The sequence below is a fragment of the Rhamphochromis longiceps genome, linkage group LG1 (assembly GCF_057381845.1).
Source record: "Rhamphochromis longiceps isolate RC_006_pf linkage group LG1, R_longiceps_female_GT1.1, whole genome shotgun sequence".
Classification (NCBI taxonomy): domain Eukaryota; kingdom Metazoa; phylum Chordata; class Actinopteri; order Cichliformes; family Cichlidae; genus Rhamphochromis; species Rhamphochromis longiceps.
In genome coordinates, this window is record NC_140557.1 from 3,191,177 (window position 1) to 3,208,714 (window position 17,538).

Genomic DNA, 17,538 nt, shown 5'->3' on the forward strand with positions numbered 1-17,538 from the left:
TTTAAAAGCTAGAGAGACGCGATGTTTAGTGAAGATGTGTCTCAGAATTTCCGATACTTTTGACACAAAGGACCACTACGGGTTTTCGCTTAGACAGCAGTTTTCCTTCTCTCCTTGATCACCTGGAGCTCTACTTAGGAGCCTTCCCAGCTTTGACGAAACGTTTCTCCCACTGACAACCCTATCAAACAATAGCAAGTCATTTTCCCCCACCGTTTTCCAACAATGCAGAACTGAGTGAAGTGCTGCAATATTTAATCTAATTTACACCTTTGACAAAATTCACAACCATGCTCACCACATAATTTGCTAAGGTTTTATCCCAGCAATTTACTAGCACTTGTAAATGTCAGCTTTCCACAGTGCAAAAAGTCATTAACTGACAGGGATCAATTGATTGGTGTTTCATGAGCCCCAAAATTCATGACATTAGTGATATCAGCCACAATAATTGTTCATATCATATTCATCTTAGCATACAACAAAAGCATCGTGTCTAACCTTAGAGTCTCCAGTCTGCAACCTGGACTCTCCAGAAAATCACACAGCTTCTTCATTCCTGAATCCTTCATGTTGATAAAACTCAGGTCCAGATGTTTCAGATGGGAAGGGTTTGACTTAATAGCTGCGACCAGAGAAGCACAGCTTATCTCTGACAAACCACAGTCATCCAATCTGAATTGAGAATGAAACATCAAATCAGATATTGAATAATCAATAGGATTATGCAATCAGATATTAGTTCTCTAAAATAAAAGCTAGTGTTCACTGATGAAACAGATCAGTTGTTTTCTGACAAAAGTAAAAGTTCCATGAGAAAACAAATGATGTGAAATTAGATTTACTCCAGCAGTTCAACAACTGATGTCTATATACATCTTGCGAGGCTGTCAGATGTAATCCAGCTTCATTTCCTGTAAGCATGAGCCCAACATCCTTCTGACAGATGTTACTGGTTTTCTGATCCCTTGCTCTAACTTTCAGTAACCATTATATACTCAGGAGGTTCTGCCATTTTAGTACATAGCCTGCTGTGTTGCCCTTGATACTATAGATCATGCTATCCATAACTCTAGGTTGAGACACTTTAATCCTTAATTCCTTAATTTTTGACAATGGTTTTAAACCTGTTTAACCCACAGAAGTTTTACATTAAATAGGTTTTAGGGGACCTGTCATTTGGGCTTACCCTAGGGGTCTATTTTTGGCCCAGCTCTTTTGGCAATTTTTATGCTCCCTTTGGGCTCAATAAAAATACTGTTGAAATTAATTTCTTTAAACTTTGGCTAACTGCAAAGCAGGGGCCCGTTCTTCGTACGTTGCTTACTACATCCAAGATCAAATGACACATCCAAGATCAAATCATCGCGCTAACCGTGAGCTCGCTAATCCGGTTCCCCGAACACACCTGCTGTTGACGATTAGTACAGCTGGACGCAGTAATGTGACATCACTGGGTGTCATAAAAGGGGCTACGCATCGATAGTAGAAACATTGATCGGCAACCCTCTGATTGGTCGGCGAAAATGTCGAAGGAGCGCGCTCGGCTCGGTATTTTTCGGCAGCAGAGCAAGAACTCCTGAGTGAGGGATTTCAGGAGTTTCAGAGTTTAATCAGAACGCAAGGGAACACTGCAAAGGCTGCAAAAGCAAGGAGAGAGGGCTGGCAGAAAGTTGCTGACAAATTAAACTCGTAAGTAATTTAATAATAATAATAATAATATATTGGATTTATATAGCGCTTTTCAAGGCACCCAAAGCGCTTTACAATGCCACTATTCATTCACTCTCACATTCACACACTGGTGGAGGCAGCTACGGTTGTAGCCACAGCTGCCCTGGGGCAGACTGACAGAAGCGAGGCTGCCATATTGCGCCATCGGCCCCTCTGGCCAACACCAGTAGGCGGTAGGGTAGATTTATTATATTACACTATATTATCCAATATTATATTACATTATATTATATTGTTATATTATATCCTCTTTCACATTAGAGCCACAACAGGACCCACTAGAACATGGGAACAAGTAAAAGTGAAATATAAGAATATTCTACAGAATGGTAATATTTATCACTTATATTGCTTTTCGTCTCTTGGAAAGAGAGCCTGAAATAATCTGTTTGTTTGTTTATAACAGCAACCAAGAAAAGGGCAGAGCAAAAAAAGACAGGTGGTGGTCCTGCACCCCCTCGTCAACAAGTTGGTTAAGTAAATAATATCCTCACGGGAAAATCGATATCTCTCAATGAGCACACTGTCGCGCTGAGCTAAAGGATCCTGTCTGTCCCGCAATATACGCTGAATTCTGAGGACTCTCCTTATCAATCTTGCACCTTCCGCAATGGGTTGCTCGCGTATACGGACAGGACATGGCTGCGACAGGCTTCCCAAATCCACCTTGGCTTTTATAGCCGTGGTCTCTCATCTTGATTACACGAAGTAATTTACAATTACTACTCTGAAATATGAATTACATCTGTAATAATCAAATACATGTAATAGAATGTTAATAGTACATTTCCCTTTTTTAGGAAATGACCTGTATGTATCTGTGTGACATCAATAAAAGGATCAAGTGCTGCATTATCTTCAGTTACATTGATGTTATTTATTTATCGCTGTTGCTTTCGTATAAATGAAGCGGACATACCTGCGTGGCCGCGATCTAATCCTGTTTACATAAAGTAAACCTGCTCCCGAGCAGGTTTACGCTTACGGCTCTGTTGCTATGACAGCAAGTCCCGGATGAGCTTCGGGGAACCGACTGATCCAGGATCACGCGAAATCGTCAACAATCTAATCCGGCTAACCTACTTAGCGAGGTACGAAGAACGGGCCCCTGATGTCATTTGTAGGGATTATCCATGCCTTTATTTTGCCTCAGTTGTCTGGAGGTCCAGACATAGGGGAGCTTGGGCCTTTATAGCAGTTACTCCTAAACAGTGGAACAAACTGCCTCTTCATATCAGAATCTCTCCAGCATTAGACACTTTAATCATCAGGCTGAAACCAATTTTTTGGTTTTTAATTTAAATTGAGTTGAAATTCTGAATGAATGAATAAAATAAGAAAGATTTCTGACGCACTTTGTTAAGGATAAAGCATTAAAATATTTAATTGATGCAGCAATTCAGCACATAAAACAGAGACTGTCTTCATCGGTTTTGATGGTTTTGTCATTAACAGTGTCTAAGCAATCATTCTCTTTTTATTGAGAATTTATTTTTTATTTCACCCCACTGATGAGAACCTGTTTGAAAAACCATGTAGTTTGTAGTGATGGGTCGTTCGCGAACGAAATGGCTCTTAGAGCCGGCTCTTTGACGTGAACGACGCGAGCCGGCTCCTTATCGCGAGCCGTCACGTGGGTTTTTTTTTTTTTTTTTCTTTCTCTCAGCCTCTCTCTCGCACTTTTTTCCCGCTTCACTCTGCACGCGAGCCTTGTGCTTTACGCTGGGCAGAGGGGGGAGGGGCGGTAGTTACACTCAGTAGCACAGGAACAGAGCCAGAGAGAGAGAAAGAGAGGCAGGGACAACAACATTAGAAAGGTATAGTAATCATCCACAACTATTTTCAGTTGCAGATGATAAAGGATTGAGAAAGTTTATTCATGCAGGTCCATATGACAGAGAATATGCATGTTCTTTTAGTTTTCATATTATTATAATTTATATTTAATTGTGTTGTGGTTTGCAGTGTTTTGTGTTCTTTTCACTTTTAATTTGTGAAAGGAAAAAGCTGAAATTTAAATAGTTAAAACTTGAAATGTGAATAGTTGATTTTTGTATTATATGATTTATTTATTACATTTTATGTGGAGTGAATAAATAAAAGTATATTTACGGTGGCCCCTAGAGACAAAGCACATACAAACTTCAAATCACGTACGAACTCTGAAGCATGTACAAACTCCAAAACACGTAAAAACACGTACAAACTCCAAAACACGTAAAAACACGTACAAACTCCGAAGCACGTAAAAACTCAGAAGCATATAAAAACTCAGAAGCATATAAAAACTCAAAACACGTACAAAAGACAACAGAAGTGCTCCAGGATGCTGGGCGCAGTGTTGAGCCTTTGTTATCTTGTGGCTACACAAGCCAGCAAGTACCAACGACCGGATTTGGTGTGTGGTAATAACAGGTAAATGAACTTTTTTTTAAATTATTTGAATATATATATGAGTGCCTGTGTATAAATACACAAACAATACACACATGCTTTCAATTGTGTAATTTAAGTGATCTAGTAGCTCTGCTTTGGAAGTTCAGTTCATGCTAGAAATGTGTTTTGGAGTTTGTACGTGTTTTGTCTCTAGGGGCCACCGCATATATTTATATATAAACATATATAAATAAAACCACTTGTTTTTATGTTAGTAATTCCTTTTGTGCATAATTTTATATTATTGTTAATAATAAATTAATTAAAGCAACAAAACAACCTGAAGAGCCGGTTCGGAGCCGAAAGAGCCGGCTCTTTTTAGTGAGCCGAACCGAAAGAGCCGGCTCTCTAAAAAGAGCCGGAAATCCCATCACTAGTAGTTTGCTCAAGTTTTCTTACTTTGGGGTTTCTTTTAAACCCCATCTCTGATTTATCTTTCATTTTTGTTTTTTTGTGTGCGCGCTGTTGTTTATAAATGTGCTGTACAACATGTGACTTGGCTTTTTGACTGTCACCATTCTCCCCCAAACAGTTTCACTAAGGAATGGTGGAGCTGAAAAGGCTGCAGGTTTACAGGATCATTGCTCTGACGTAAATGTATTTGGTGAAAGCAGTAACCTACTGACCTTAGAGTCTCCAGTTTACATTGTGGGTTCTTCAGAAAACTACACAGATGGCTTACTCCTGAATCCTGCAGTTTATTTCTACTTAGGTCCAGATGTTTCAGACGAGAAGGGTAGGATGTTAGAGCTGAGCTGAGAGCATCACAGCTTACATCTGTCAGATTGCAGCGACTCAATCTGAATAGTGAATAAAGGATGTAGAAAAAAGTAATTAATAACATCACATGTAGACATGTCTCACTGGAGTCTAGAAATATAAGATTCTGACTCTTATTTTATCTATATTACAATCATCCTTCTGAACACAAACCAAGTCTTACAAAGTTACACAGCACAAAGAAATATATTCCCTTTCTTGGGTTACTTCTGAGTCAGGACACAAGTCGATCATTTTATCTTGTTGAATATGTTAAGGAGCAGAAACTGTTAGCAAACTGACCTCAGAGTCTCCAGTCTACAGTTTGGACTTTCCAGTGAAGAAAATAGCTGCTTCACGTCTGAATCACGCAAGTTGTTTTCGCTCAGGTCCAACTCTATTAGATGTGAAGGACTGGACTTCAGAGCTGAGGCCACAATTTCACAGTGCATCTTAGACAGTCCGCAGGCAGCAAGTCTATAAGGACATGCATATTACAAAACATTTAATGAAAGATGATGCTATGGATCACATTGACTCTGTGGGACAAATAATATTTAGTTTGCAACTGAAAAAAAGTCAAAGCAAAGCATTGTGGGCATTTTTCAATTATGTGATTGGTTACTTTGATAGACAGTTCAGGTTACTGTGTAGTATAGACAGCAACCCCTAACCCTACTCAATTAAATTTACATAAATGTAAGTAAAGTACGTTTTGTACCTCCAAAAGTACTTTTATTGCACTGTGTTCATTCACTCTGCTGAGCTGCTGTAACATGAATCAAATGGCTGAAGTGCCACTTCAGCATGCAGTCAAGTTCTATAGAGTCTTGCTAATGACCTATTCATTTTATTCAGGTGTGTTGCAGCAGAGACACATTTAAAAGTTTCAGGACACCTGCCCTCGAGGAATGAAGTTTGACACCCCTACTTAAGAGGGTTACTGACCCACTATTGACCATGTGGCTCACCACATGAGCCAAGGTGTGAAAAAAAGCGTGGGTCATTATCATCAGAGGTTTTGGGTGAAAGCATTGTTAGACCTCGCCTCACTCCATCATGTGGCCCATTAAGATGAGGGGTTGAGGCGCCATGGGAGGGTTGATGCTTGTGATCCCAAACATTATATTACATTATACTGAGAATGTCTGAAAAATTAAACTATTAATCTACAAAGATTTATAATTTTTTTTTAATCAAATCCGTACTCACCGAGCATTTTTGCAGTTCCTCACAGCTGGAATCAGACTCTGCCGACCAATCTCTGTTGTGTTATATTTCTTCAAGTCTAACTCTTCTAGAACATTATCGGACATCTGCAACATGTAGGTCAGATCTGAACAGTTCATCAAAGAAAGTTGCTCCTTGTGGATTTGCTGAAATATTGAGAAGTCCTTCATCTCCATCAGACAGTGGAAGATGTTGATGCTTCTGGCAGGAGGCTGTCCAAATAGGTTTATCTCTTTCAGATTATGGATGACTCTCTGAATAATTTCTGGACCGTTCTCGGTCTGACCAAGCAGATCTCCTAAGAGTCTCTGGTTGGACTCCAGAGTGAGGCCATGAAGGAAGCGAACAAACTTTTCCAGGTGGGTATTTTTACTTTGGAGTAACTTTTTCATTAATTTACTTAGAAAGACATCTAGAGATGAGTTGCAATCATCCAGTCTTCCTGTTCTTTCTGTATTCCTGTTGTTGTAAGAGTAGAAAATGTAGACTGCAGCCAGAAACTCCTGAATACTCTGATGAATAAAGCAGTAGACTGGTTTCTGTAAGATACCTTGCTCTCTTTGAAAGATCTCCGTATAAACTTCTGTGTGCAACAAGGCCTCTGTAGCATCCAGACCACACTGATCTAGGTCTTCTTGGTAGAAGAAGGTGTTTCCTTTTTCCAGATGTTTAAATGCCAGCCTCCCCAGATTCTGAAGAAATTTCCTTTCAGCCATCTCACTTGTTTCATGTCCCCCCACATGTTTGTTCCCCTTCTTCATCTGAACCAACAAGAAGTGTGAGTACATGTCAGTCAGGGTCTTGGGCAGCTCTCCTCTCTGCTCTGTAGTCAACATGTGCTCCAGAACTGTAGCAGTGATCCAGCAGAAGACTGGGATTCTACACATGATGTGGAGGCTCCTGGATGTCTTCATGTGGGAGATGATTCTGGACAGCTCTTCATCACTGAATCTCCTCCTGAAGTACTCCTCCTTCTGGGCATCAGTGAAGCCTCGTACTTCTGTTACCCTGTCAACACGTCTAGGAGGGATCTGATTGGCTGCTGCAGGTCGGGAAGTTATCCAGACGAGAGCCGAGGGAAGCAGATTCCCCTCGATGAGGTTTGTCAGCAGCTGGCTGACTGATGACTTCTGTGTGACATCAGACACAAGCTTCCTGTTGGTGAAATCCAATGACAGTCTGCTTTCATCCAGGCCGTCAAAGATGAACAAAAGCTGAGAGACAGCCAGCTTCTCTGCTGTGACCTTCTGTAATGTTGGATGGAAAACATGGAGCAGCTCCAGAAGACTGTACTGCTCATCTCTGATCAGGTTCAGCTCCCTGAATGAAAGCAGAACCACCACACTGACATGTTGGTTCTCCAAGCCCTCTGCCCAGTCCAGAGTGAACTTCTGCACTGAGAAGGTTTTTCCAATACCAGCGACGCCGTTGGTCAGAACCACTCTGATGGGTCTCTGTTGGTCAGGTAAGGCTTTAAAGGTGTCGTGACACCTGACTGTAATGTCATCAAGAGCCTCCATCTTGGAAGCTGCCTCCAGCTGCATCACCTCATGTTGGTTATGAACGTCTTCATTCTGTCCCTCTGTGATGTAGAGCTCAGTGTAGATCCTGTTCGGGAGGGTTCCACTTCCTGTATTATCAGTTTCTTCAGTCACACTTTCAAACCTCCTCCTCAGACTGGTCTTATATTCTTCTAAAACGTCTTCCAGACTCGCATCTGCTGATTGACAACAAGAAACCAAAAAGAATGAAATGTCTTTAGTGTGTGAAACTGCATGAAAAACAGACTTTTATCTTTCGACGGGAGGGATGGGAATGGTGTTAAGCATTGTAAATTGTAAATAAGCTTCAGAAAATAGTAAATCGTGTAACATGACATTTTCAGCATTAAGTTATAACCAGTGTGTGACTTATTTAAAACATTTTGATTCATAATCAGAACCTTTTTTTTGTCACAGCAGAGACAAGAAGCAACTGTTAAAAATGTTCCTAATGAGACATTTTAAGAGGAGGGAAAATCCCCCTCATACTGGCTTCACATCATTGGCTTCTTGTTAAATCCAGAGCTGAATTCAAAATGCTTCTCACATAAAAAGGGCCATAATAAAACAGCCCCATCTTATCTGAGAGGCCTCACAGTATCATATCAGATAGATGGAGCACTTTGCTCTCAGCCTGCAGGTTTTATCCTGCCCTCCTCCCCTCATTCCAACCAGTCGTGGTGGATGGCGGCCCGTCACTGAACCTGGTTCCGTCTCAGTTTTCGACTGTACAAAGAGAGAGTTCTTCTTTCTTAATGTCTCCAAGTCGTTGCTCGTAGGGAGTTGTCTGAGGCTTTATTACTGAGGCTTTACCTAACACTATAAAGTGCCTTAAGGTGGCTGTTGTGACTTGGTGCTATATGAATAAAATTTAAGCGATAGCAGAAAAGCAACAAAAACTGTTAACCCAAGAAAATAATGGAAGGAAATAGTTCTGAATATGCTTAATACGCGAATCCTCATCTTATATAGTTCATGTAATCTGCTACATGTAATTTCATTCAGTGTGATGTTATATGTAATCTGTGTGGGAAAAACGAGTTATTGTCGTCTTAGTGAGCTCTGTGGGTCAGAAGTTTCTGGCTCTGTACGAAGAGAGGGCTCGTGAGCGCGCTCCATTTGTTCTCCATGTGATCCTTTACTCTCTCTGTGCTACTGCGTCTCTTTGCCTGCTGTGCTACACCCTGGGATTACTGTTGCTGTTGTTTGGCCATTTACATGATTCTGTTCTTGTTGTACAGTAGCTGCTTAATAAAGTGTGTACATGAACTCTGCTCTTCTTTAGATGATCTTTTGTTGGGTGTTTTTTTTTTATTTCATCTAAAAATCTACAAATGACCAGCTAAACTTTTGGCCCAGCAGCACACGCAGCCATACAAACTATTCATTTTCAGCTGCTGCTATGAAATCAGAGCCAAATGGAAAAGCCTGCTGCAGCGTTTTTCACTCTGATTTTCTGTTTGTATTTGGATTCAGCCAGTATCCAGTATTTTGATCATTTATTTCCAACAAACAATTGAATCCTTTCGTTTCCAACACATCACCCAGTTTGCATCAGTATTGATCTCCAGCATGTTTTTCTCCGCGCGAGAGCCATTATGTTTTCAGTGTGTTCCTCTGATTGTTTTGAGTAGTATATATTGAGGATTGCCTGATATTGTGAGCAGGTGGGGAACATGACAGCTGAACTTTAGCAAACCAGGTGAAAAATAATTAAGACAGGAAGTAAAACTAACGTGAGACATGAAAGGAAACAACATTCAAAGTAAAACAGGAAAAAAACCTATACCATAAAAAATCGAATGAAATCTTTTTCATGCACCTACAAAACAAGAAGTCAAGTTTTCAAAAATGTGTTCATCAGCACACGGATACCGACTCTTACTTTGGACAGAGACGCCACAACTGGTAGCGACTGAATCCTCTGAGACATCTTGACCCAAAGCACAGCAGGACAACTGCTCCTCCTCCTCCACACCAACATCACTGTTCTCTCTGAGGACACAAAGGGAAAATTATTATTACCAGTACAACTGTCAAAGTGACCAAAGTGACTCACACGCAGGTGTTTACAGTGCATTCATCTGTAGTGAATAGTGAAGCACAGTTCAAAACTAGAAAAATTTGCATTTCCTGCGAAAATGCAGTGTGGATGCTTTAAAGCTGAAGCTGTCTGCAAAAACTAACTGAAAAAGCTGAAAAGTTGCAGAAATTGTAAAAACTTTGCAGAAGCAAAGGAACTTTGCTAAAATGGAATAACTTAGCAGAACTGCAATATCTTAGAGGAAACATAATACTTGGCAGAAATACAATAGCATAGCAGAACTTAGCAGAAATATTGTAACTTACCAGAAACATGATAACTTCTCAAAAATACAAGAATTTAGGAGAAATAGTATAAGATAACAGAAAGAATATATTTAGCCAAAAATACTTAAGCATTACAGAAACACTATGATTTAGAAAAATAGTACAACAGAGCAGAAATACTGTGATTTACCAGAGACACTGTGATGAACTATGAATATTGTAATTTTAAATTAATACTATGTTTTAGCACAAATACTATAATTTGGCAGAAATACTATGTTTCAGCACAAATACTCTGGTTTAGCACAAATATTATAACATAGCAGAAATACAGTTATATAGCAGAAATGCTATATTTAGAAAGAAAAATATAATATAGTAGAAATAGTATGATTTAGCAGAAATACTACAACATAGCATAATAACAATGATTTAGAACAAATACTATGATTGAGCAGAATAGTTATAACTTAAGTGAAAATACTGGAAAAGTAAGATGACAAGCTGAAAAAAAAACTGAACATGGTTAAGTTCCCTCAAAACTAATTGTTGTTCACCTGTGAAAAAAAAATAAAGTAATAAAAATAAATTTAAAAAACAAGAAGGAACAGCCAACAGATACACACAAAATCAAATATGTATACACAAATGCACAGAGGGAGAGAGACACACGGAGGGTCTATGCCAGTCAACCAGTCTGAATATATTATATTTTTTTCCAACAATGAGATGCTGCCCTAAAGAGGGTCTCTCTCTCTCTCTCTCTCTCTCTCTCTCTCTCTCTCTCATGCACACACACACGGAGAGAGAAGCATGTTTTCAGTCAAGCAGCCTGGGAGCTGCTAAATTTGAATCCACAGAGGCTGTGTACTTTTTCCCGCCAAAACAGGTGCACAGAGAGACACAGGATTATTGCAGTCTATTTCTCATAGTGAGGACTCCCCTCAAACAAATGACCATTGTTTCCTAACCGTAGGGGCTAGAACGGTCATTCTTACACCGTTTTGTTCAGAAGAGATGGGGGAATCTTAAAGTGTTGACAATTTATCATTAAAATATGAATTATTAAAGATATTTGACTTCTAATGCACCATAACTGAGTAGAGCAAAGCAAAAACTGCCTTGACATGCCCTCAAACAACGCTTTCTAACTCTAAATCTATTTGGAGTATCAATATCATTCTTTCACCGTAAGAGACAGCAGGGCTTTGGTGAACAATCATGGAAATTTTCAGGTCTCTGTGGAAATCCATTAAAAAGATATGACGAGAGAAAAAAGTGGTTCATTTCCAGAGTTTGAAATCTGAAGAAATCTGAGCGAAGGACGAATTTCCTACCCTCAAACAAGTCTAACTCATTTCAGAACGGTAATAGGTGAGAAAATAATTCTTGAATTGTGAGCGTCAGGAGTGTCTGAAGATATACTGGGACAAGCCTTATGTCTTAACTTTGCTTCGTTAAGGAGATATGACGATTCGAATATGCCTCTCATTACAGAAATCAAGCGGTGATTTTGAACAAGCTCTCCATTGACTTTCTATGGAGAGTTTTGCGACTTTGTGTTGGTCTGAGGAGATTTGCCAAAATTCTATAAATCCCACAACAATGATAGTGACATTTTCGGAAAACCAGCAAAAATACCTACGTTTTGATGTATAATTTGTGGAAGTTGAGTGAAAATTGAGCAAGTAGCAAGAAGTTGTTCGGACATGAAGAGAAGACTGCAAAACCTTCAGTGGCACACTGGAAGCCAAGTGCATAGCAACCATAACAACGCATGTATTTTGTGAAAAATCACAATTTTGCAACTGAAAACTTTAAGAGGCATAAAAGTAAAACGGTAAAAGATTTGAAAAAGATGATTTATACCTGAATAGCCCAATAATTTGAGAACATTTTAAAGTTTGAATGGTTGTTCTACGTGAAAATATGAGGAAGTAGTTAAGTTTCAAAAACAAGCAAATTTTAGCAGAATTGCAGAAGTTTCCCATTCATTTCAATGGGACAAATTAAGCTTAATATTTTAAAAAGTATAATAGTGAAAAATACCAAAAGACATAGCCATCATGAGCAGAAATAGCAGAATAGTTTAAAATTTGAACGGTGAAAATCGGCTGAAAATTGTGGAAGTAGTTAAGTGCCAAAAAGTGTACAGAAGTCCCAAGAGGAACTCAATAGTGTGGATGCTTAAAGCATCCACACAAAGACAACAGGACAAGTTGATGCAGGAACTTGCCTTAGTTAAAGGTACAGCTGCACAAACTAAGTTCAAACCTGATCCTTTTCTATGCAGAGCTCTTCTCTAAGGTCAAAAGTGTTTTTCTCAAGGTTTCCCACCCAATGACTGCTTTCAGTTTGTCACGTTAGGTGCAGTGTGAAAGATTATTCCACGATCAATGGTCTTTGATCAATGATTGTTGATCAATGGTCATGACGATTTGAATATTAATGATCAAGGACATGACATCACAGCCAGTGGGCTGGTTTCAGTCATTGTACAAATGTACAACCAACAATTTATCGTTGATGGAGTTCATCTTGTTCCAGAACAAGGAAGGGAAAATGCAGCTTTTTTCCTTCTGCTGGCTTTCTTGAACTGAGCAAAACTATGACGTGGGAGAAGTGGAACTGCTAGCTGGCGGGAGGGAGCACAACACCTGCTCATTGTTCATCGTTTGACTGACCACAAGCATCTTGCATATCTCACAGCAGCCACTCAAGACAAGCCAGGTGGGCCCTCTCCTTTGCTTGGTTCAACTGTGTTATGATCTATAGACCCGGCAACCCAAAACGAGAAACCCAACACTTTGTCCCGTCAATTCTCAACTTCTGATGCCACGGCAGAGGAGACCATTATTTTCCCGCCCTCCTGCATTGTTTGTTTGCTGTACTAAGAGATTGAGTCATTTTCTGCAATGCATAGCGGGACACATGTCCCAGATGTTGAACTTCACATCATATCATGCTTTGTAGATACTTGCAAATCTCTATAATATTAAAGCTTGGCATTCTACACTAAAAAGCTATGAAACCCTGAAAAAGAACCAGCTGTTTTTCTGTATTCTTTAAATTAAAAATATTGACCATTATTAGCTGCAAAGGCCTTCGAAACGGATTTGCACAGGGCAGATGTATTCAGGTGAAAATGTATGACTATATTATGCCAAGCTTTTGACTGTATTCATTTTATATATAAAGCTCCAGTCACCTCAAAGTGTTACTGGGCACTCCACTGGTATGGAATGACTGATAAACATAGCTGGACTGGCCATCGGGCATACCGGGCATTTTCCCGGTGGGCCGCTGGCGATTTTTTGTTTTTATGGGCCGATCGATTATTTTTTGGAAGGGTATAAATAATGAAAGGTGTTGGATTGGCCAATTGGTCATGATCGACTCTGGGCTGGACCAATTACAGCCGAGGAGGTCGGATACACCCTCGCCCTTGTTTAGCAATCTTATAGACGAACTAAAGAAAATGGAGAACAAAAAAAGGAAAGGAGGTGCAGAAAAAATTAGGGCCAAAAAGAAACAAGCCCTTCAGGCAGACGCTGCCAAATGTGTAAAAATAACTGAATTGTTTGGCGGTAGCTATGGCATAGCTTCCACAGATTTAGCAACATCACCAAGAGGCCAGCAGGTGGATAAGGGAAAGGGGAGGCAAGAGGAGGAGAGACCCGAGGCGTCCACCGGTCATAGTGGCAGAGGAACTGAACTTCATGTAAGAAGTTATGACCTGGGCCCTATTTCAGGAAGCCGGTTTAGAAAACTCAGAGTGAAAAACGATACTCAGGGTTGAGTAACCCCGAACTGTCCACCTCGGAATATTCGGTTTCAGAAAGGCTGATAACAATTAGTTCAATCAACGCGGAGTTGCTTTAACCCCAAGTTAAGCGCGCGCACGAGGATACATAAAGCCCTGATTAGTGGAGCACAGATTAAGCGAGTCACCATGGAGACGGAGGGAAAGAAGGCGCGGTCAATGTATTTTACAGCGCTTGAGGCCGAAATTCTGATGGCAGTATAGGGCTTTGGAGCGTGATGTCACGGGGGTGGGCGATAACATGCAAATTTTGCGGAAAAAAAGTAACACAGCCTCAGCTGCAAAAGAAAGGGAGCATGCATGGCAAAACATGGCCGACAGAGTCAATGCATGAGTGTTAATTTAAACATTGATCTAGGGATTTCCACCCATGTAACACGTTATTTTATTATATTTTATTTTATTTTTTATTTCATACATTTGATTTTGTGATGTGATGTGAGCGCAGGTGCAACCCAACAGGCCCCAAACGTTCCTGGCAGCAAGTAAAAATGAAATATAAAAATATAGTCCAAACAGGTAAGGTGTAATTGTATTATGAGCCATAGTGCTTGGTCTGTTTGTCCTATATAAATCAATTGCAGTTAGAGGCTACATTAATTTCCCCTCTGTAAGCACTTATTGAAATTATCTGAGCACATTACAAGTACATATTTGCTTACTCTGTATGCTCAAATGTGACCCGTTATAACCAACAGAAAAAAAGCAGAGGCCTGAAAAACAGGTGGAGGTCCTCCACCACCACCACTCACAGAGGCTGAGCAGTTGGCTTCCACATTTGTGATAATGTTGGCAGCATCACATATGATCTTCACAGTGCAGAGAACACAAATTAGCATCCATTACTATAATGAAATAATTTGTTAGTTTGAAATGCTACAGGGAACTATGTACCTGCACATTAATGCTGTGGAAAGACTTCCTGTTCAGTTCACATAGTCTCCTTCATTTACTGAAGGAGCAATGATTGGAATGTGAGTGCCATCTGTACAACCAATCACGCCTGGGAACCGTGAGAATAAATGTAAAATTTAAGTAGTAGTTCAAATATCACCACATCATGAATTAAGTTTCGTTCATCCTGATACCTGCAATTTTGTGGAATCCCTCTTTGATAAATCTTGTGGGTCTATGACCGGGGAACACCACAGACGAGTACAGGAGACGTTTCAGTGCAACTGTAACATTCCTGACTGCCCGACAGACGGTAGCCTTGGAAACGTGCTCAGCGTCACCAATATTATACAGAAAGCTCCCGTTTGCAAAAAACCGAAGTGCAATACAAATAAAATGTACAGAACTGAGAGGATGTCCGCGATGTGTCACATGAGCAATATTAGGCCTGAGGATGTTATTCAAATCAATTATAGATTGTGCTGAAAAACGGTAACGTTCACACAGAAAATCATCAGGAAATGATAAAATGTCCAAACGCGCTCTAATCACTCTCTCCCGGCGGAGAGCTCTGCGGAGAATTTGGGCTTCAACATCTACTGGCTCTTCAAGGAAGGGACACGCCATGTCTGACACTTCCTACAGTCAGGTTTCCGACAAAGAGGCGGAGAAAGTTAGGGTTAGTTGAAGTAAACCTGCTAGGGGGCAGGTTAGCTTCACGGAGTGTGTTGTCATAGTAACTCGCTCAGAATTAATCTAAACTCGCTTTGTGAAACCGAAAACCCAGAGTTTTCGTTAACTCAGGGTATACTTACTCAGATTTTGCTCTAAACCGGCTTCTTGAAATAGGGCCCTGCTGTCTATCTGTGTCAGATATAAACCAGGTTTAGTTGTAGTTTGTTTTCGTTGTGCTGACTTTTTACAGTCACTGGTACTGCCTAGCTAGCATGACGGAGTTTATATACTGCTGGGCGGGTGCTATGAAGTCACTGATAGTAAATTTTATTTTATGCTTAAGGTTAGTTTCTCAAACTCCTCAAAATCTTAACAAATTGTGCCAATCCTTACATGTTGCACCAGGCTGATCTATCATCAAAAGTGGAGAAGTCTGTGACAGAGGAGACAGAAGAGCAGCAGAGAGAGATGGAGCAAGAGAGAGAAATAAAAGAGCAGGAGAGAGAGATGGAGAGATGACTTTATGTCATCCATGAGGGATGCATTTGACCTATGTTTCACATATTATAGCCCAACAAGTTTCTTATAGCAATTTAAATATGAGCAATCACTTTTTGGCACAACACCGGCTATTGCAGTTACAGCTTCTTGCCATTTTTTGTGTTTCTTTTTATCGCTGTGTAACTGAGTTCAATTGAAAGCCTGCATGTGCTAGTACCTCTTGCCACAAGTTCCCAGAATCCTTTGCGGTTTTACCCCTGAATGACGTCACATTTTTGGTGGGCCGGTCTCTAGTCAAAATGCCCGGGCCGATTTTTTGTCCCAGTCCAGCCCTGCTGATAAACGTCTGTACAGGTGTTTTTGAAGTAATAATCATCATAATCTCAAACTTCCAGGAGTAAACTCCACTGACACCAAGTCCACCTGTTTGTCCACATTCTTTTAAAGATTTCAAAGTGAAACCTTTTGCACGGATACTGTGGAATTTTCTCTTCTTCCTGTTAAACCAGTCCTCTCCCACTCAATCTTACTTGTCCTTTTAAACTTGTAATTGTTTCTATATACTGAGTTTACCTATGTTCTCTATTTCCTTCGTGTACATTAGAGACAGTATCTTACTTTGTGTCGGTCACAGACAGACTGCTGGATCCTGGAGACTCCAGATCACTCATCTTCAGTCAGTCTGAGAGAGAAACCAGCAGTACTGACTGTGAAAGGAGAACCAGAATCATGGTGAATCTCTTTTCAGGAGTCACATCCAAGACTGACAGAACAAAAAATGAAACACACTCATGGTCTCGTAAAAAGTGACTGTGAGGAGAAGGAGGCAGGCCTTCATCAACACAAATCAAACAACCTCATGGTCCTGGGCCAATGCAAGTCAACAGCTGCGAGCCACCAGTCCTCCCCTCAGTAAACTACCATTGCAGTTATACATAAATATACATAAACCATCAAGTTCCAGTCAAAATACATCCAAATCATTCAAGCTGCGCTCAAGCTGCGCTCAACAGAAAGTTTTGCCTCATGCTCACCCTACCTTTCTGCTCATCAACATCAGGTGCCGTGAACAGGTGAGTGCAACCACATTTATCATCTACCACACCCATGAGACACGCCCCACACCCGTGCACCAATACAGTGAGTCCATTTAAACCAACCCACTTAGTCAAAAAGGAACAACTCATATGGCTCCTACATACCGGCCCCTAATTATTTTAGAGCAATAATTACATCATACTTACCATGTAGGAGACATATTGAGAAACATGATCATTCAAAAATACAATTTCAATTCAAAATAAACAAATACACATTAATACAAAGAGACATTTGAAAAAGTCAATCTTCATGACTCTTCTGCTTCCTGTAGAAGACACACTTTAGTCATCGGCCTGTCCAAACAACCAGTCTTTGTTTTAACACGAACCTGACGTACAAGTCCTTTACTGTCAGAAATTGCTTCCACAATCCTTCCAGTCACCTAAGAGTTACGAGGCGCAGAATCATCGACAACGATAACCACATCCCCAGGAATGAAGTTCCGTCCGATTCTCTGCCACTTCTGACGCTCTTGAAGCTGGGGCAGGTACTCCTTAACCCAGCGCTTCCAGAACAAGTCAGACATGTACTGTA

At 40.3% G+C, this 17,538-nt stretch overlaps 1 protein-coding gene across 5 annotated transcripts in view; it reads right to left on the reverse strand.

Annotated features, from left to right (window-relative positions):
* LOC146678114 (protein NLRC3-like) overlaps nt 1-17,122 on the reverse strand; it is a 29,116-nt gene extending 11,994 nt beyond the window's left edge. For 2 of the 5 annotated variants that reach the window (XR_014911781.1, XM_085407215.1), the window contains exons 1-7: nt 16,760-17,120; nt 16,522-16,610; nt 9,586-9,695; nt 6,142-7,879; nt 5,233-5,406; nt 4,797-4,970; nt 502-675 (exon numbers count right to left, since the gene is read on the reverse strand). Coding sequence is in view for 4 of the 5 variants with exons in the window: in XM_085407215.1 (XP_085263341.1) it covers nt 502-675; nt 4,797-4,970; nt 5,233-5,406; nt 6,142-7,879; nt 9,586-9,695; nt 16,522-16,574 (2,423 nt within the window). In the remaining variant the exon portion in view is untranslated. Of the gene's footprint in view, nt 1-501; nt 676-4,796; nt 4,971-5,232; nt 5,407-6,141; nt 7,880-9,585; nt 9,696-16,521; nt 16,611-16,692 lie in introns of all 5 variants that reach the window. The other 3 variants (XM_085406973.1, XM_085407127.1, XM_085407057.1) reach the window with 3 other exon arrangements.
* Nucleotides 17,123-17,538: the final 416 nt, after the last annotated feature.